The sequence below is a fragment of the Lepisosteus oculatus genome, chromosome 17 (genome assembly GCF_040954835.1).
Source record: "Lepisosteus oculatus isolate fLepOcu1 chromosome 17, fLepOcu1.hap2, whole genome shotgun sequence".
NCBI classification, from domain to species: domain Eukaryota; kingdom Metazoa; phylum Chordata; class Actinopteri; order Semionotiformes; family Lepisosteidae; genus Lepisosteus; species Lepisosteus oculatus.
Genome location: NC_090712.1, coordinates 9,859,951 through 9,879,932, shown reverse-complemented (window position 1 = coordinate 9,879,932; position 19,982 = coordinate 9,859,951). Strand labels below are relative to the sequence as shown.

Genomic DNA, 19,982 nt, shown 5'->3' with positions numbered 1-19,982 from the left:
GTAAATATAATTATATATGCCTAATAAGACTAGGAGCTATTAAATGATATAGTGTCTTTTTTAGAGTACTGTTGAAGTTTGTAGGCATAGATTACCTCATATCGGTAAATTCCTGGTTGTCCTCCATGTTACAAAGCCATGTAAGAACTGTTGAATTCAATCTTAAATATTTATGACATGTTATAGACCATATCAAAAGCTGTTCAAAGTGTTCTTACGCAGGATGAAACTTGAAGAACTGCGCATTGCGATGGGGAAATTGCCCTTTCTTCGGTGACTGTGATAAAAAAGATATGAAAGATAAAAAATACTTGTACAAAGTCCGTTAGTTAATTAGTTCACCTGTATGATTCATTCATATTTTATCATTCACAGGCAGTTTGTTAATGGAATACACAAGTCTCTTTTAATTATGCATTGACCACGTTTTCTTATTTCTTCATTTTAGACCATTAATTTCACAGTGTCATGGTGGTTTAGACTGCGGTGGTATAATGGTACTGCTACTGCCTCACAGCTCTGGGGTCTTGGGTTTGATTCTGCTGCGCCTCCGCTGTGTGTTCTCCTTGTGTTTAAATGGGTTTTCTTCAGGACAGCTGGTTTCTTCCCATAGGCCAAAGACACGTTGGCGGTTTAATTGTCCATCTCTAATCTGTCTGTGTGTGTTTATCAGGAGTGGTCAATCATAGTCCTGGAGGACTGGTCATTTTCAAAGCACCTAGAACTTAAAAGTACTACAGAGCTGGAAGAAGGTGGTAAATTAAGCCAATAATTCGTTAATTTAGGTTAACTGCGGATATACTGGCCATTCAAAACCAGGATTGCCTATCCCTAGTTTATACCTTGCGATGGACTGGTGCTCCATCCTTGTATCTGAGTTTACTAGACTCTCATGGGGAACAAGTGGTTTTCTGATAATAGATGGGTAGTATACTCAGGATTTTTTGTAGCCATATGACACTGGCACAGGAAGTTCACCTGCATCCATCTGAAAGCTTAATCATTGCAACTAATTGTTTTTCAGAGTAAGTACGCAGAAAAGTAAATGGGACAGCACACGGTCCATGCGATACAACCAAGATGCACAAAGAGAAGAAGGTACGACACTTTTCAAAACATGTTTTTCTTCCATTTATCTAATTTAATTCACGTAAATTTCTGAATTAAATGCATCTTTTTTTTTACTTTAAAAAATATTACTATTGCAGATCAGCGAAGGATGGTAGAAATTATTGAACATCTCACGAAGATGAGATTTGGTGACATGGAACGCCATAAATCTAAGGAGATGAAAGAAGTAAGTTTTGGAGGACAGTGCACAGTTAAAATATGCTGAAAAGCTACCCAGATCTTTTTTTCCCCATAAACACCTGAATGTAAGAAATTTGTAAGATACTGCCTTTTTTTTATACTGATGTCCCATCCAGAGTTTATCCTGCCTTGTGCCCAGTCCTGCCCATGTTAGGCTCTAGTTCACCATGAACCTTAATTGAAAGTGGATAATTAAAAGTGATGTGATGTGATATTTTTCTGAATTTGGGAACAAGGTGATTGCTCCCTTTAGGATCATGTTATGATAATCAGTCATAGCCTTAATATTGTTCTTTTCATTCCATTTACAAACGGGAGGAGACCCACATCATCCATTGCTGAAATGTTTAGTAATAACACCAGAGTGATATGCGACAGCCATTATGCACCAACAGCCCCACTCCATATGAGACCGGCTGGAGAAGTAAGACGTTGCTTTAGCAGTTGAATTCAGAGGGAAAGGAAAAGAGTTGTCAATCACAGACATTTTTACAATCCCATAAACTTAATATCCCTGTACGTTATACCACACAAACCTAGAGGTGCAATGTTTCTTCTTTATTTGGGATTTTCAGTATGCTGGTGGTATTTATGCAAGACTGGAGGCTCAACTCAAAGCATCTTTACAAGCCAGCAGTCGTCAGCCCAGCTCAGAGAAGAACATAAGGTAATGTTAGACAAGGAAAGGTACAGAAATCTGCACTGTTTAAATGGTTTTTAGATGTAGGTGTTTTTTGTCTTTCTTGTGTCTGCACATACTGTAGGGTCCTATACTTCACTTCAAAACACCGCAGTCTTTTCTCTCTTTGCATTATTTATCAAAGTTATGTGGTCTGATGTTTATCATTTCAGTACATACTATCCTTAACTCTTATGAACGGTATCCAACCTATATTGTAATGAATCGGGGGATCCTTTCAAGTAAATGGGAAAGTGGCTGTTCACTTCACCCATTAGCAGGTTGTGTGATACATTTTGCACCCTAGGTGTTCTTTCTCTTGCTGTAGAAATATATTAATAATACAGTATCGCAGATAGTATGCAATGATTTTAAAGTACAAGGCAAAAATAAACAATATTATATGAAATATTTTAATGGCAGGATTAGACCCTGAGATTTTACATTCCTTAAAGGAAAAATCAACTTTTATAGGTTCCATCATTAAATGGACTATATCCTTGCTTTTATTACATTTATGACACTTATTAGGACTCTTTAGGAATTACAGTATTTTTATCATCTTATTCTCAAAAGTCCTGAAACATAGCAGTTAGCACAGATGTTTGATCACAAAGAAGTAGCAGTCTTTTGGTTTAATAGAGGAACATAAAACTCATTTTTGGCAAGTTAAGCATTTAAAAATAAAACTCTTCTGAGCAAATTTCTGTGCTCTGTATATTCAGAACCATACCTTTCAACAACAGGATAATAGATATCTTTGTATGATGGATGAAGACCTTTAATCGATTTAAATAGGTTTAAACATTTTAAATTCTTAAAGATGCTCACAGCATGATCTTTTAAGGAGTCTTCTTTTTCCTTTTAGTACCTAAATGATGTCATTTTGTTTATGCTTCATGATTAGACAAATGTGTTTTTTTTCCTACATAGGCCGAAGACACGCTTTGGCCAGACTCGTCCAACCTAGAAACTGGGAAACAAGACCATAATATTCTCCATGAACACCCTGGAAAAGCTACTCTTTTGTCTCAAATCCTAGAGTCATTAACAGTCTAAAATACATCAATTATATGTTAGACCTTTTTGTTCCTTTTGATGAGGTTTCTAATGTAGCTTTAACTTGTTTAGCTTTAAATCAGCTGAAAGCTGTGCTTGGCTCAGGTGACCTTTGGACAAGAATTATTTTTAGTGCTTTCCACCTGCCAGAGGCCAGACGTAATTTTGGAGAGAGAAAATAACTACCCTTTTAAAGGTGTTAGAATAAATACCATCAATGAATTTTAAAATAGAGGCATTAACAAAATGATGGCATATGATACGAACTGCCAGTCCTTTTTTAATGAAGTTAGAATTGTCAGTTAGGATTTATTATATGCCTTTCCAATTTTGAAGTTTCTGTTTGTTAAAGACTTTGCTCTCTGGCAGTGACTCCTGTACTGCATGGAGAGAATAAGGGCCATCAGTTGTGCTTCTCCAACATGCCCACCTGTCAGAGCCAATCAGCTTTATACTGACATACTGTGTAGGCGAGAGACAGAGGTGTGGTTGAATTGTCTGGCAGTGTTTCATGTATATAACACCTTAAGAGACTGGCTGACACAAGCCTGCTGCAGGGGTTGGGCATTCTTATATTAATCTGTAAACTGAGTTCCAGCACGCCGTATGGTACGACAAAGAACACTGGATCTTAATGCTCGCAAAAGAAATGGAGCGATTGGTTTTAATATGTAATTTGTTGTGATACTGTGCTCAGCAGCACTTGAACCTCTTAGTTAAAAATCATTTTCTTGTTACAAAAACAGAAAGAGAACCTTAACTGTAAAGATGTAAAACTCAGCTATGATTTATATGATAATAGCCTAAGATCATTGACTTATTTAAAACGATTGGGGCTTCATGAAAGTTCAAGATTATGTTCTCAAATTCCACTAATATAAAATGTCAATACAATTTTAGAAGTAACAGTCTGTCTGCCTTGGCATTTGCTTTCAATTATTTTAAAGGTTTAATTTAACATTAGCATGTATACTACCAAATACTGGGTTTCTTATCAAATATTTACAATAATTTATAATTTGTTTTTTAATATCAGAGTCATCAAGAAAAAGGGGAACAGTCCTGGTCGCTTTCTTCACTTACTCCCCAGGATATAATCCTGTTTTGCACATTAATATCCTGTAAAACATAGAACTTAGATATTCCCAACAGAGCATTGGAATAATATTTAAGTTGTAATATTGTAATATTGTGTATTGAAATGTTTACATGCATTTTTTTCCCTTTGTATAGTACTACGACTTCAAGGTACTTTTCCACTTTTTGAACCTTGATCATGTACGCATGATTTCCTCTGAGGAAGCATATAAAACCTCCACACTTCTCTCTCTGTATTGTTTCTGGAATATTGAAACTCCACGACATGGGTTTCAAAATTAAAAATGTACATGTAAAAATAATGCTGTTATTGTTTAATGTTTCTTATGAAGACTTAGTGACTAACCTGCCTTTTGTGCCATCTGACAAATGTGAGTTTCAGGACCGAATCTCAAGTTACAGTATATGAATGATATTTTACACAGGCAATGTTGAAGAGCTTTTAATTGTGGGCGATACACAGCTGGTTGCAGTCTTGATTTGAAGATCTCATCTAGCAGAGGTAATCAGCTTGGCCAAGAAGCAAACTATCCTCATTTGTTATTCTCAGTGACTTTTAGAATATATACAAAGAGAAGAATGGGTTTATTTGACTATATTGTAACATACTGTAAAGGTGGCTAGCCTCTGGGCTTATAATCTATCTCAATAAATTAAAAAAAATTCCTTATTGTCTTGTCATTTAAAATGGGTTGCTTCATTATAGCATACACTGTTATTAGACTAAAGCACTGTCCCTTTTATGGAAAATAATTACACACTTTGAACATTATACTCTCCAAATACACCAAGACAAGGATGTGTCAGTTATACGATAAAAATTCAATTACTGATCTGATCATTATTTTTATAAATTAGGTTTTGAAAATACTGAATGAATCAGACACTTTTAGTCTAAAAGTATTAGTATTATTACAGTATATAAGCCTAAGTGGTTTGAAGCCAGTTTTTATGGTCTGCCTCTTAAAATACCTTATGGTTTCGTGTCACTGAGTGATGTGGTTCTCTTAAGTAGTACATTGGGACTCGTGAATAGCTAAGAATTGACTTGACTGAAAAAGAAATGGAACTGAAACTTTGACCTCTTGTTATCTCTTGCATTATAGCAGTACTGAACGTTGTAAATTCTAGTAACCAACCAGATTCTGAAAAGCAGGCGTGGTTGTTTCTAGCTGTAAACCTGTGAAGAAGAAAGGACATTGCCTGTTATTTTGCACAGGTGGTCCCAAACCCTCACTATTGTAACTGGGCTTCATCTGCAAACAATGGAGACCATGAAGTACCACCACTTTTTGTTCTTCATGTTAATAGGAAATTTGTGTTTTCAAATGAGCAGAGCTATTGGTGAGTATTTTCTAATGTTCTTTACATGAGAACAGTTATTAAACATGTGACTTTTGGATCATAGATGTAGATGGTTTAGGAGATATTTAGAAGGTAAAACTTGTCTGACCACTTCAGCTACTGTTAAATTTAAAGGATAGTCTTTCTAGGCTTTGTATGTGATTCCAAAGAAAATAAACTAAATTATTAACCTCAGGGACAGAAATAAAGCTTGTCTGAAGAATTAAACTACTTTCCAATTCGTGGTATGTTTTTATAAATTATTCAATATTTTTGTATTGAATTTATTGTATTCGAAAAAATTAAACGATTGCGAGTGTTTAGAATCCTTTTGTACATTTCTGATTCTCTTTCCAGTTTATAACGAGCTAAACAGGAATATTTAATATCAAATGTAGTCGCTTGCACTATAGTGCTGAGTGAAATATTTCACCTTCGATTAAAAATGTACCACTGTAAAAACTAAATCATTCAATGCCTTAAATCTTCTAGAATAATGAATAATTGGTAAATTGTGTTTAGTGGCGTATCAATGTAAGAAATTAAAACATGTTAAAAGAAAAGAGATGTAAACCTCAGAAATATGACAAGAAATGTCTAATGTCTTCCATTTTAGGAAGTGAAAAACTGAAAAAGATGTTTCTGAAAAGAATGTCTTTAACATTTTTACCATTATCCAACATTTGTTGTATGCCTTTTTTCAAATTCCTAAATTTATTCATTTTATTCCAGAGACAACACACATAAATTGTGAAAAAGGTATTGCAGAACCAGTTGTAATTGGGCCAGTGGAAGAAGGATACTCTGGTAAAGTATTCAGAATTAATAAATCCATCGCTCATAAAAATAATGCAGTCCTGAAACTGAAAAAATATTTTTTTTTCTGAATTTTGTATCATTTATAGCATTATATAATACTAGTAGCAACAGGGTGAAAATAATCAAGATGGTTGTATTATATTAGATATATTAAATAGAGTATAGTATACGGACATATTTTCCCTTTTAGATGAAGCACTATCATTCCAACCAAATTCAGTTTGTAGTCAGGGAAACCCTCTTTGTGTGCTTGCTGAATTTATATCTTCATTTTTTTTATATCACGTCATACATTACACAATATTGTATTAACAAATTATGCCCTGTTAATATAAATTGATTTACAGTAGTTCACATTTTGCAGGTACAGTATAAATGAATTGTGCTCTAGTTGGGTTAACAGTGTGAAATGTGTTTTTACTGCCGCTGGAACAGGATTATGAATAAAAAAAGGCCCGGAAATTAAAAAAAAAAATTTGTTTTCTAAAACAGGTATTGTGGAAACAATTACTGGTGTCCCAATTGACACAGGTCTGCAGTTAGTCAAGTTTGGATTTGAAAGTCATTTGCAATATGTGGAATTAAATCATACATCAGGCTCTGACACTGCAGAAGTACTAACTAAAGGAAAGTTGGATGCTGAAGACTTCCATGATGTGAGTCTGTTTGTATCCCTGCTTCAAAAATTGTTCTTTAGTTCAAGTAATCTCTTTTAAACAACTCAATGATTTTAAATTAGATTGTTCTGTTATTAAATTTTGTTACTGGTTTTTAAATGTTCCTGCAAATAACATATGACTATATAAAAAACAAGATTAGTCATGGATTATATCAGGTCATAAAGGACTATAACTGATCCAGTGAATGACTGCACAATAAAGCCACCTTTGGTGTTTCACTATTCTGTTACAGAAATATTCTTGTTTTATAGGTCAAAAAGAAACCACAAAAACTTTAGATTTGTAATCTGCTTCTTTGACATTGTTTTTTAGACCAGTGGGGAGATTTATTATGCTATCAAGTGTGTGAAAAATTCAGTAAGTATAGGTACTCCTGACTTCTAAACTTAACATTATTATTGTTGTTTGTTTAACAAGTTTTTTGATTGAATTGTTTATTAATCTCAACATTTTTTAGGTACTGAATAACCGAATTCTCCGGATCACAGACATCAATGACAATGTGCCAGTGTTCCAGCTGAATAATTACAGCGTCACTGTATCTGAGGTGAGACCACTGTTTCTTTGAAAAGCAAGAAAAACTACAGCCTCTTCCTGTAGTCTTACTCTATGAGCCTGTCAATTGAGGCAATGAGGTCAAGTGCAATGAGGGCAGATATAGCTAGGGACAAACAACAGAGTACAACGCAAGACAACCACTCTAACTAAATAGTACACATTTGAAAACAGCTTTAAAAATGTAAAGAAAAGCAAGAATCATGGAACACTATATACTGTAGGTAATTGGAGTGACTACATTACCTTTTCAAACAGATATCAGACGACGATGTTGAAATTCATTTTGAGCATGGATTATTCCTTCTGTGGAAAAACGTCATCAGTCATTGAAATATAAATTTAATATAAATATAAATTTAAATTTTAAACATTTCTGATGACCTCCTTGAAAAAAAAAACGGAATTGTGTATTTTAACTTGAGGTGTATACTCTTATCGTCAAAAAATGATTTGAGCAATATTATTCTGCATGCCTGTTTATAATTAATCCTTTAATGTCATTGTCTTGGCTTGTGTGACTTTAGGCTCATCAAGTGGGTGTTTCAATAATTAAAGTGATGGCTGAAGATCGCGATACCAGCCCAGAAAACAATCGCATAACCTATTCAATTGTGGTAAGAAATAAAACCTTTCTCCTTCTCACCAGGTGAGTCAAGTAGAGTCTTAACTGATTTATTCTGAGGGCATTTTCTTTCTTCTGAAGCCTCCAGCTCCAAGTGAATTTGAAGTGCAAGCTCGGGATGGAGCCATCTTGTTGAAGAGCCCACTCAACTATAACAGAGCCAGTTCTTACAGCTTCAATGTGAAAGCACAGGTACGGGACTGTGAGTCTGTCCTCTCCGTAGCATATGTGCTGTGTTCATTTCATGCTGGCAAAATAAACAACATTTTGAGAAACTACTAAGCAGTGTAGCCATGCGTGGAAACACAGGGCAGGGTAGCACAGAATGTTATATGTAGATATAAAACATAATCATTTCAAAAAGAAGAGAATTAAATTGATTAGTCTGAGCTGTGCTTAGTTTACATATTACTTAAACAAATTAAAATGATTTAATCATTTTCAAATGATTACATTTCAAAATCAAAGGTTTACATAATCATAATCAATTTTGTTGAGTGATTAAGCTTAAAAGTAATCATTGAGGGGGTTGGGGTGTGTGGTGGATTTGGGTTAACATTATAATTTTGGAAATATTCTTTTTTGTAGGATCCAAAAAATGAATCCAGCCAAACAAATGTAGCCATTACAGTGACAGACTATGACAACATGAGCCCTTATTTCAGTCACAGCTTGTATAGTGCCACCATTCCTGAACACAAGGTGAGTTTGCTTCTGCATCCTGTACATGCTGCTGGTTGCTGGTTAAAAAAAAGACATGAATGAATGAAATCTTCTGGGTTAGATACCATATCAAATGGCTGCCCCTCTCCTAAGTAATGCTTTGGTTAGTAAGGATGGGTATCAATTGTACGCAACTGAAGTTCATTCTAAATGGACTTGCGGTGAATGTGAGCTGCTGTGTCTGTTCTAATTTCGCTCCTGCGAAGATTAATTTATCCACTGTCACTGAGGGCCGTGATGCTCAACACCCCCATGTTTGACTTGGAAGAGGTCCAGTACACATGTGTGCCCATAGTCTCCCACATACACTGGATCTTTGTCAGTTCCAACCAGGCCAGGATGTGCAGGTCAAGGAAGAGCTTTGACAGGAGATGAACATAATGGATGGGGCTCAAACCACAGACTGCAGCCTTGCCAAGAGAGTTAGCTCTTTTGGTACAGAGGCGTCTCATTGTCCTTGAAGCTCAGACTGAAGTACAGAGACATAGCCCAGCCTCACCCTTTCAACATGCTTTCCTTTTCCTTTGGTGCCTTTGGCACATTTGAAGGAACCTGGTTATGAGTGATATGAAGCACTCAGAGAGAAGTTCATGCATCTCCGGAGTTGTTTCATATGCTGTGCCATTCCTTATACAGTATGCTGATTTTCAGGTCCTGTGTGTTCTTCCTGATTCTTTATTCCTTTCCACTCCCAACCCTTTTGCGCACCCTAACTATAATATTTTTTAAATTGCCTGCTTATGTGTTTTTTTTCTTCTCTTTCAAAGACGGGTGAGCTCAGCACTGTCCACCCAGCAGCCATTGAAGCCAAAGACGGAGATTTGGGGTTAAACACACCTGTTAGCTACAGCATCAATACAGGTGCTTCCCAACACTTTTAACAGTTTTTTTTTTGCTTGAGATATGACCTGTAAAAAAGGTTACGTCCGTGCTAGAGCCACAGCAGCTCACTGGGCAAGAGCTAATCCTGGTTTCTGTAGCGTTTAGCAGACCAGAGAGCACTTGACTCCCCTGGATGTGACTCCGGTCCATCACAGGCCTCACCCCCATCAATGCTGGTCCTCAGTTAGAGCAACCGGGGTAAAGCACCTCATAAATACCAAGTGTTTTAACATCAGGGGCCATCATGGGGCGGAGCGGTGGCTCTGTGGCTCAGGATCTGCGCCTGTGGCTGGGAGGTTGCCAGTTCGTATCCTGCGGCTGGCAGAGGAATCCTACTATGTTGGGCTCCTGAGCAAGGCCCTTAACCCCAACTGCTCCAGGGGCGCTGTACAATGGCTGACCCTGCACTCTGACCCCAAGCTTCTCTCCCTGTCTGTGTGTCTCATGGAGAGCAAGCTGGGGTATGCGAAAAGATAATTCCTAATGCAAGAAATTGTAAAGGGTTAATAAAGTGATGTTATGTTATATTATTATAAAGCAAAAATCAATATGTAGTTGTACCTGCTGAGCAAATGTGTGGAGTCATCAGTAACAAGAGTAGGATTTACCAGGTTTGGTTAACATGTAGTTTTCCAGTGTGTAGAACGAATGAAAGTAGTTACAATACTGATCTTTCACAAATAAATCTGATAAGATGATAACTAATTATAACACTTTCTATGATGTATTAATGCATTATAATAAATACAATAAACACATCTTATCGTGCACTAATGCATAAATAGTAAATTACTGCTTAAGCATCTCAAAAAAGGAAAGCTATCTCCATAGATGTATAAAAATACATTTCTGAGGGCAAAATACAAACAGTGTGACAGTTTATTCTTGACATTTACAGCTATATGTGAAAACCTGTTAACATTGCATAACTGTCTCTATTTCCCAGTGACTCCCCAGGAATACACTTCCTCCTTCAACATCAATGAGGACAATGGAATTGTATCTGTGCTCACAGCACTGGACAGAGAGCTCATTGAGACTATAGAAATCAATATTAAGGTATGCAGTCTGTTTATTTCAAATTTAAGGCTACGAAGGAAATAATAAAGTTTTTTTTTTGAAGAACTGACATCTGAAAGAAGATGATTAACAATATTCTTTTCTATAAATACATTAGGGCTTACAGAACAAGGATTTGTTGCAAATCCCAGGATTTCTGATAGATCCGGTGTATTATGATACAATATTATAATATCTAGCAGTGGAATTTCACTGAAGTTCATGTTTAGTTCAGATTAGTTTCTTTGTCCAAAATAGAAAAATCCAGTGTAAATACAAGAAAATTCTGATTGAAGTCTTTTAGTTAATCATAAACAGTAGCTTTTTGCTCCCATCTGAATTCTATAAATAAATGCATATTACATTTACATATACTGTAACAACATTAAACTGATATTTTGCCATATTCACAGAAGCACTGTTTCATCTATACATTTTCAGCCTGCTTGTCATGGTCAGGGTTCTGGTGTTCTATTCCAATTAAATGTATTTTTTACCATCTTGTCTCACTCTTTCAAGAGTATCTTGATCAGTAAAACCAGCACTAGTTTCCTCCCAATTTATTCATCAGATTGACGTACATGTCAGGCACTGTAACTGGAGTGCAGCATTTTATGTATGTATGCCTGAGATTTCTCTTTTGTCTTTTTGCCTAAGGCATCGCAGCGAGATGACAGTCTGAAGACAGCAGATGCTACTGTGTTTGTTAAAATAGAAGATGTGAATGATAACCCACCAGAATTTGACAAAGATTCTTACACTGTCAACATTACAGAAAACTCTCCAAATGGCACAGTTATCCTTCAAGTGAAAGTAACAGACCGCGATGAAGTAGGATTTGATTTTTTTACATTTTATTTCAAAAGTCATTCTCTTAATGTGGTTCCAGATACTGTTGTTTTCTTTATTATAGAATTGGGTGAATCTTTTCATATGTGCCTGGGGCCTCTCTGTTTAAACCACATTTAGGTTAGTAGGGAGAATTAGACCAGCAGTCTATACATTTCTCTTTATAATCCATTGTTCTTCATTTAGACCAGTGCTAGTAGTAAGAAAAAAATTATCAAAAATTATCCTTCACATAAAAAAAGTTTATTGATAAAAAGCTGCCTGCCAAAGCTTACTATTCTTAATCAGAATGATTAACGTGATGTGCTGTTTGTGCCATCACCCCTGCCATTCTGAGAGCCTTAACACATCACAGCACATCCACGAATTACAATGAATGGCAGTGTTAGAATTAAGCAGCACAGTCCACACACACAGACATTCCTTATACTTATATAGCGCTTTTCTGGACATTCCACTCAAAGCACTTTACAGGTAATGAGGACTCCCATCTGGATGACTCCCATCTGGATGACGTTACAGCCGTAGTGCACCAGTACGCTCACAAACACACCAGCTATCAGTTGCCAGTTCAGAGATGGGGATTATTAGGAGGCCATGATTGGTAAAGGCCAATGGGAAATTTGACCAGGGCACTGCGGTAACACCCCTACTCGTTTTGAGAAACACCCTGGGATTTTTAATGACCACAGAGAGTCAGGACCTCGGTTTTACATATCAGGATGGCACCTTTTTACAGTATAGTGCCCCCATCACTATACTGGGGCATTAAGACCCACGCAGACTGCAGGGTGAGCACCCCCTACTGGCCTCACTAACACCTCATCCAGTAGCAACCTTAGTTTTCCCCAGGAGGTCTCCCATCCAGGTACTGACCAGGCTAGTTGTGTGTTGCAGGGTGATATGGCCGCTGGCCAAAAAAAAATGGCCATTAAAACAAGCAGCCCAGAAATCTTCTCCTGCCACCTCAATATATGTCAAGAGAGCAAACATTGTGAAAAAAAACTAGACCGTACATTCATAGGCTCCTAAAAAAAAGACAAAATAATGTCTTATTAATATATTCCTTTTCTTATTCAGTGAATTTATTTCCATGTTTTGCATTATTTACTCACTCTGTGCTTGGCCAGGAAATGCATTTTGTTAACTGATTTTTATTATTTAGGGAGGTTTTAGGGGAGTATTGAGAATCACTCCAGAAGATTCACCATTCGAGATCAGCGCTGACGGAGTCATTACAGTGAAGAATTCTATTGCTCTTGACAGAGAAAAAAGAACAAGCTTTTTTCTCCAGGTAAGTGTTTCAAAGAGTTTAAAAAAGTTATATCAATGGACAGCTGAAAGTTTTTTGTATTTCAAACTATAATATTAAGTCAGTAGGTATTTTGAAATATTGAGAAATATTAGAAAACCTAATAAAAAGAATTGCGAGTATCTATTAGCACAATTTCAATGCAGTGAAAGTTGGAGACCGAGACAGAGATTTCTTGCTTTATGTTTTTTGTGTTAATATTAATTTAGCTCTTTGTTCTAGAGAGACTCTCCTGTAACTTTGCCTTCTCCTCCATCAAGATTGTAGCAAAAGAAGACAGCCCTCCCCAGCGAGAACAAACGGTGAATGTACTTGTACACCTGCTGGATGAAAATGACAACAGCCCCAGCTTTGATAGCTCTGAGTATGTAGGGAAGGTTTTCAAGAACCAGACTGTCGGCATGACTGTTGTCAAGGTAAATGCAGACTGTGGAACTGTGTGAAAAAGGCTTGCTTCTGCTTGCCAGCAATGGAGTGCTGGGTGAGGTACATGTACAGAATTTAATCCCTTCAGGGCATTGGAGTGCAGGTTACACTTCATAAAACCATGCAGATATATTTTGAAGTAATTCCGATACACAACAGGACAATGAAAAGATGCTTGGCATTTCATTTTCATTTAAGTAAGCTTTGATGGATAGGAATAGGCTTATTATTATGCAAAGGAAAAAGTAATAGGTTTATTCCATGCTGAAAAGAGAAGAAAGTATGGAATAAATCTATTACTTGTTCCTTTGCAGTCTACGTATGCTGACGCAGCTACCCACCTGAACTTATTATTATTATTATTATTATTATTATTATTATTATTATTATTATTATTTTACAGCCGTTTACAGAGCATTGAGCAGACCTTTTACTCCGACAATTTCGAAAAATAACTTTCTTAAGTTACTGCAGCAAAGTAGGAAGTAAACAAGTTTGAGAAATTCCCAAACAGAAATAAACAGAATGACACTGCCAATATGAGCTCCTTATTGTGTAACACCTATTACTTCTACAACCTGTTTGCTTGCTTAGGTGGAAGCTGTAGACCCAGACCAGGGTGCAAATGGCCAAGTGAAGTACAAAATAGATGCTGGAAACCAGGACACATACTTTCACATTGATCCAGACACGGGAGTCATCACATTACTCAAGGAGATTGTGTTAGAGGAAAACCGTGTGTCTCATTTCCTGCTGCACGTGAGAGCCACAGATGGTAAGCTGGCTCCAGGCACACTGAAATCTGCCCCTGCTTTGCCTGGAAGGGCTTAAAGATTTTTTTTGTTCCAGGAGGAGAGGTGCCTAGGGCCTCCTCTGTTGCTGTGGATATTTGTGCCCCTGGTGACTCCAACCCACAGTTTTTGAAGCCCACCTATGAGGGGACCGTACTGGAAGAACAAGACGCCCCTGTACAAATAGTGAAGGTAAAAACACATGAGCATCTTACACTTTCCTTTTTCAGAGAGAAGGAGAATAGTCCAGCACTGGAAAACCAAATACTGTACATCTAAACTAAATCTGTCTTTAGGATGAAAGAGCATGTGTTGGATTTTGGGCCCCTGAAAGACATGATCATGTCACATAATTGTGGGCTAGCATCTAAACATTGCAGAAACTAGAAGGCTGTTGTTTTGTTTCATAAAATGTTTCAGCAAAATTATCACATTGATAGAAGGATGCCTTTCAGATATAACATCATCATTGCCACGTTGCAAAAACTTCAGATTTTTAAATTGTGTTGTTTTTATAAGGTATTAACAAGTGATATATTTGACACATGAGCTGTCAGAATGATACTAAATCCCAGGCTGACAAGTGAACATTGCAGCAGAAGTGAGTTAATGACATATTTTAGCTGTGACAGAGTTAGAAAGAATGCTTCAATTCAATTCAGTACATTATAGCTTCTTTATAGTATTTCAACAACATTATTTGGTAAGTTGGGCAGTTCTTTGAAACCTGTTACTCTTTGTTTGGTACATTACAGTAAACCCTCATATTTGGATTTAAGAGAAGTGCTAAATGGGGCCTCTATAAGATCAGATATACCACACCTTTCACAAATATATATACAAATATATTTGGCCATATATATTAATATATGACCAATGTAATAGGTCAATTGCTTGCAATGGGTGTTTTTGTTTTGGATGATTTAGCTAATTTTATACTTTATTATGACACTTTGAAATAAAGATCTTTTGTACTTATGAACAAAAAGGTAAAAGTATATTTTTCTCATAAAATAGTGTTTGGGGGCAGAAAACAGACATTTGGCAATAATGGACAGCCCTTCCTCCCTATTAGACAATCTACAATTCAGCTGACATGATGCTGAATTACTATGCTGGGTTCTGTTTTGGTGTTGGTTCATCTAAACTACAACAGTAGATTGAGTTTTATTCTCAGAGTTTTATTTTCTTTTTTATTTTAAAATATATTTTAAATATATTTTTTTTTACTTTCCAGGTTGACTTTATGTCCTTGAACCCTGTTGTACCAGCAACTCTCAGGATCCTGACCGAAACAGATAAATTTGAAATTGACAAGAATGGCGTCATTTCAACCAAAGTCAAGCTGGACTATGAAAGTCACAGAAACCACTCTATAAGCATCTCCATTTCAGACGGCATGTCTGAGGACCTGGGCAATGTCATTGTGAAGGTTGTTGACATCAATGACAACAGCCCTGTCTTCGCAGGGAACTACCCTGATGTCGCTCTCCCAGAAGCAGCAGAAAATGGTACTGTAGTTGCTAACATGGTGGCCATGGATGTGGACGATGGCTTCAACGCTGAAATCAGTTTTGCCTTACAAGGCAGTGAAGGGAATTTTGACATAGATCCCAGGACTGGACAGATAACTTTGGTGAAAGAACTGGACAGAGAAGTGAAGGCAAAGTACAACTTGATAGCAATTGCAAGAGACCAGGGCCAGCCCTCCAAGTCCAGCACAGTTGCCTTCGGGGTCAATGTTGTAGATGTCAATGACAACTATCCAGTGTTCAGCCTTGCCAGATATGAGGTAGAAATACCCGAAGACATGAGTGTGGGGAATGCAGTGCTCAATGTCACAGCAGTGGACTTGGATGAGGGTCCTAACTCTGTAGTGGAGTACAGAATTGTTGGGCAGACACCCAGTGATCCTTTAGTCTTCACTCTGGACCGTGTTTCCGGGGCACTGAGCCTCAGCTCACCCCTGAATTTTGAGATTGTGAGGCAGTACATCCTGACAGTGGAAGCCAAAGATGGGGGATCACCCAGCCTTCAGAGCACATGTTCTGTGCTAATCCGAGTGCTTGATGTGAATGACAATCCACCTCAGTTTGATGAGGATGAATATCACATCTCTGTCTATGAAACCATACCAAGTGGGGCTGCTGTTTTTACAGTCAGTGTTACAGATAAAGATGAGGTAAGGAGCAATACTTTATCTTTGTGCTTATCACTACTGACAACAATACGAGTCCTGTCTTTCCCTGACAAATTACCCCTCCTGTATCCAAGTTCAAGTATCATAAAAAGACCTGGTACAGATAATATGAAGTCTTTATTTACAGGACAACTATCAAAAGCATTTTGCTCTTGGGCAAAATATGTCCACTTTTCCTCTCTCCAAAAGAGAAATCCAAACCATGCTCAAATTAACATTATTTTTTCCATGTCCTGATTGCCATATTTATGCTTATGTTACTGCTTAAAGCAAATAAAATACGAATCCTGGTCTGGTCGGAAAAGCTTTGAAAGTCTCCTTGCCTTTGCTGTTGTTAAACAAAGGAGTCAGACTACCTTTTGGTTTACTTTCAAGTGTGGTTGTAACTGCAGGGAAGCTGGATAATTTTGCATCTGAATTATTTTAAGTATAATGAAAGCCTGTCTGTACATACAATGTCAGTTTATATCAAAGACAATTAATTCCATCTGCTTGCACTTTTTAAAGGACACCAAGCAATATATTTTAATAAATCTCTTTTAATTGATCTCAAGTTTGGTTAGGCATCATCGCTATTTTTCTGAAATTGTACATCATTTTAAACCAAAATGAAGCAACCAAATCTGCATAAAAATGAGCAAGACCCTAGAACTGTGCACCAGTGCTGTTGACGTTGCTTGGCTGTTGTAAACCTCATACAGCTTTCTGGAGTTATTGTACTCAGAGATAGTTCAGCATTTGAAACTAATGAATGCATTCATTCATAAACTTAATTTTTAAAACATGAGAATAGTCTCTAAATGAACGTTGATCTTTATTTTGCTTTCTTGTACAGGATGGGTTTTCAAAAGGACACTTCATTCTAAACAGCAGTACGTTTAATATGAACAACCAGGGCACTTTGTCATTGAACAGTGATGCCTCCTTGGACAGAGAAGAAAAGAGCAATTATATTCTAATGGTAAGATGCAGACATCAGCTCAGTTTTAGTTCTCATTATATGTTTGCCACTACAATTAGCTTCTATTTCCATGCTGCAGTTATCTGTGGTGGTTCCAACATACATTTTATTATCATATACAGTGCCTTGCGAAAGTATTCGGCCCCCTTGAACTTTTCAACCTTTTGCCACATTTCAGGCTTCAAACATAAAGATATAAATTTTTTATTTTATGTGAAGAATCACCAACAAGTGGGACACAATTGTGAAGTGGAACGAAATCTATTGGATTTTTGAAACTTTTTTAACTAATAAAAAAATGAAAAGTGGGGCGTGCAAAATTATTCGGCCCCCTTGCGTTAATACTTTGTAGAGCCACCTTTTGCTGCAATTACAGCTGCAAGTCGCTTGGGGTATGTCTCTATCAGTTTTGCACATCAAGAGACTGAAATTCTTGCCCATTCTTCCTTGCAAAACAGCTCGAGCTCAGTGAGGTTGGATGGAGAGCGTTTGTGAACAGCAGTTTTCAGCTCTTTCCACAGATTCTCGATTGGATTCAGGTCTGGACTTTCACTTGGCCATTCAAACACCTGGATACGTTTATTTGTGAACCATTCCTTTGTAGATTTTGCTGTATGTTTGGGATCATTGTCTTGTTGGAAGATAAATCTCCGTCCCAATTTCAGGTCTTTTGCAGACTCCAACAGGTTTTCATCCAGAATGGTCCTGTATTTGGCTGCATCCATCTTCCCCTCAATTTTAACCATCTTCCCTGTCCCTGCTGAAGAAAAGCAGGCCCAAACCATGATGCTGCCACCACCATGTTTGACAGTGGGGATGGTGTGTTGAGGGTGATGAGCTGTGTTGCTTTTACGCCAAACATATCGTTTTGCATTGTGGCCAAAAAGTTCGATTTTGGTTTCATCTGACCAGAGCACCTTCTTCCACATGTTTGGGGTGTCTCCCAGGTGGCTTGTGGCAAACTTTAGACGAGACTTTTTATGGATATCTTTGAGAAATGGCTTTCTTCTTGCCACTCTTCCATAAAGGCCAGATTTGTGCAGTGTAAGACTGATTGTTGTCCTATGGACAGACTCTCCCACCTCAGCTGTAGTTCTCTGCAGTTCATCCAGAGTGATCATGGGCCTCTTGGCTGCATCTCTGATCAGTCTTCTCCTTGTCTGAGCTGAAAGTTTAGAGGGACGGCCAGGTCTTGGTAGATTTGCAGTGGTCTGATACTCCTTCCATTTCAAGATGATCGCTTGCACAGTGCTCCTTGGGATGTTTGAAGCTTGGGAAATCTTTTTGTATCCAAATCCGGCTTTAAACTTCTCCACAACAGTATTACGGACCTGCCTGGTGTGTTCCTTGGTCTTCATGATGCTCTCTGCGCTTTCAACAGAACCTTGAGACTATCACAGAGCAGGTGCATTTATACAGAGACTTGATTACACACAGGTGGATTCTATTTATCACCATCAGTCATTTAGGACAACATTGGATCATTCAGAGATCCTCGCTGAACTTCTGGAGTGAGTTTGCTGCACTGAAAGTAAAGGGGCCGAATAATTTTGCACGCCCCACTTTTCATTTTTTTATTAGTTAAAAAAGTTTCAAAAATCCAATAGATTTCGTTCCACTTCACAATTGTGTCCCACTTGTTGGTGATTCTTCACATAAAATAAAAAATTTATATCTTTATGTTTGAAGCCTTAAATGTGGCAAAAGGTTGAAAAGTTCAAGGGGGCCGAATACTTTCGCAAGGCACTGTATACGTTTTAGTTTTTCAACTTATCTGAAGATTGCTTATCTAAAGTGCTCAGCTTTATCAACAACTGTGATGATGCCCCTTTTGGTTCTACAAAATTCTACAACCTCTACCTCTTGTGCCTCTTGGGGGATATCCTCTATATCCTCTTGGGGGGAATATCCTCTTGGGGGATATTCTAACAACAAGTGATTATAAGACGATCTGTCAAAGTGCAATAAAATACAATATGCTGGACAGTATGCTTCTCAAAGCGCTTTACAGGATAACAACAATAACAACAGCAATTTTACAAGTCCTGGGAGGAAGAATATCATCAATATTAATAATAATAATAAACTTTATTTTATAAAAAATAATCTTGTCCTGTTAGTTTTGAACAAGTTCCAGCATTGTCGTTTGCGGCAATCTTGAATAGTTTGTAAGGCTGACAGAAAATGCTGAAGACTACTCAGTAACTGTTTAACACTGAATAATTTGCAGGTATGCATCAGTAGTACAGTGGGCTGTGTGTTAAACTTCATGTCATGTGTACAGGTGGTTGCAGTGGACAGAGATGCTGGTGGCTTAAGTTCTAGTGCTGTGTTGAACATCACAGTACTGGACGTCAATGACAATAACCCCCAGTTCATAACCCTCCCCCAAAACATCAACATTGCGGAGGGAAACTACCGCCCAGACGCACCTGGGGAAATCTGTCGGATTGGAGCAATCGACTTTGATGAGGGTGAAAATGGACATGTTACATTGTCTGTATTGTCTGCAGATGCAAACGTGTTGTTTCAGTTTCAGAAGGCAAGTAGTGCTCATGGTTATTTCATGTTTTGTTTATTATACTTTGAAAAGTTTTTTGTAAAAATGT

The 19,982-nt window shown here is 37.3% G+C and overlaps 2 protein-coding genes across 5 annotated transcripts in view; both read left to right on the top strand.

The window, feature by feature from the left end:
• sanbr (SANT and BTB domain regulator of CSR) overlaps window positions 1-4,813 on the top strand; it is a 15,405-nt gene extending 10,592 nt beyond the window's left edge. For all 4 annotated transcript variants that reach the window (XM_015362847.2, XM_015362845.2, XM_015362846.2 and 1 more), the window contains exons 18-21: window positions 1,025-1,098; window positions 1,209-1,297; window positions 1,887-1,978; window positions 2,924-4,813. In XM_015362847.2, the coding sequence (XP_015218333.2) occupies window positions 1,025-1,098; window positions 1,209-1,297; window positions 1,887-1,978; window positions 2,924-2,960 (292 nt within the window). In that variant the 3' untranslated portion in view covers window positions 2,961-4,813. The remainder of the gene's footprint in view (window positions 1-1,024; window positions 1,099-1,208; window positions 1,298-1,886; window positions 1,979-2,923) is intronic.
• Window positions 4,561-19,982, top strand: part of LOC138223900 (cadherin EGF LAG seven-pass G-type receptor 2-like) — a 15,602-nt gene continuing 180 nt past the window's right edge. Inside the window, exons 1-19 of the mRNA XM_069180019.1 lie at window positions 4,561-4,649; window positions 5,367-5,491; window positions 6,224-6,298; window positions 6,803-6,966; window positions 7,303-7,347; window positions 7,448-7,537; window positions 8,073-8,162; window positions 8,252-8,362; window positions 8,759-8,872; window positions 9,661-9,754; window positions 10,722-10,834; window positions 11,492-11,665; window positions 12,849-12,977; window positions 13,256-13,411; window positions 14,016-14,196; window positions 14,271-14,404; window positions 15,450-16,394; window positions 17,248-17,373; window positions 19,658-19,919. Of these exons, the coding sequence (XP_069036120.1) occupies window positions 5,413-5,491; window positions 6,224-6,298; window positions 6,803-6,966; window positions 7,303-7,347; window positions 7,448-7,537; window positions 8,073-8,162; window positions 8,252-8,362; window positions 8,759-8,872; window positions 9,661-9,754; window positions 10,722-10,834; window positions 11,492-11,665; window positions 12,849-12,977; window positions 13,256-13,411; window positions 14,016-14,196; window positions 14,271-14,404; window positions 15,450-16,394; window positions 17,248-17,373; window positions 19,658-19,919 (3,082 nt within the window). The 5' untranslated portion in view covers window positions 4,561-4,649; window positions 5,367-5,412. The remainder of the gene's footprint in view (window positions 4,650-5,366; window positions 5,492-6,223; window positions 6,299-6,802; window positions 6,967-7,302; window positions 7,348-7,447; window positions 7,538-8,072; window positions 8,163-8,251; window positions 8,363-8,758; window positions 8,873-9,660; window positions 9,755-10,721; window positions 10,835-11,491; window positions 11,666-12,848; window positions 12,978-13,255; window positions 13,412-14,015; window positions 14,197-14,270; window positions 14,405-15,449; window positions 16,395-17,247; window positions 17,374-19,657; window positions 19,920-19,982) is intronic.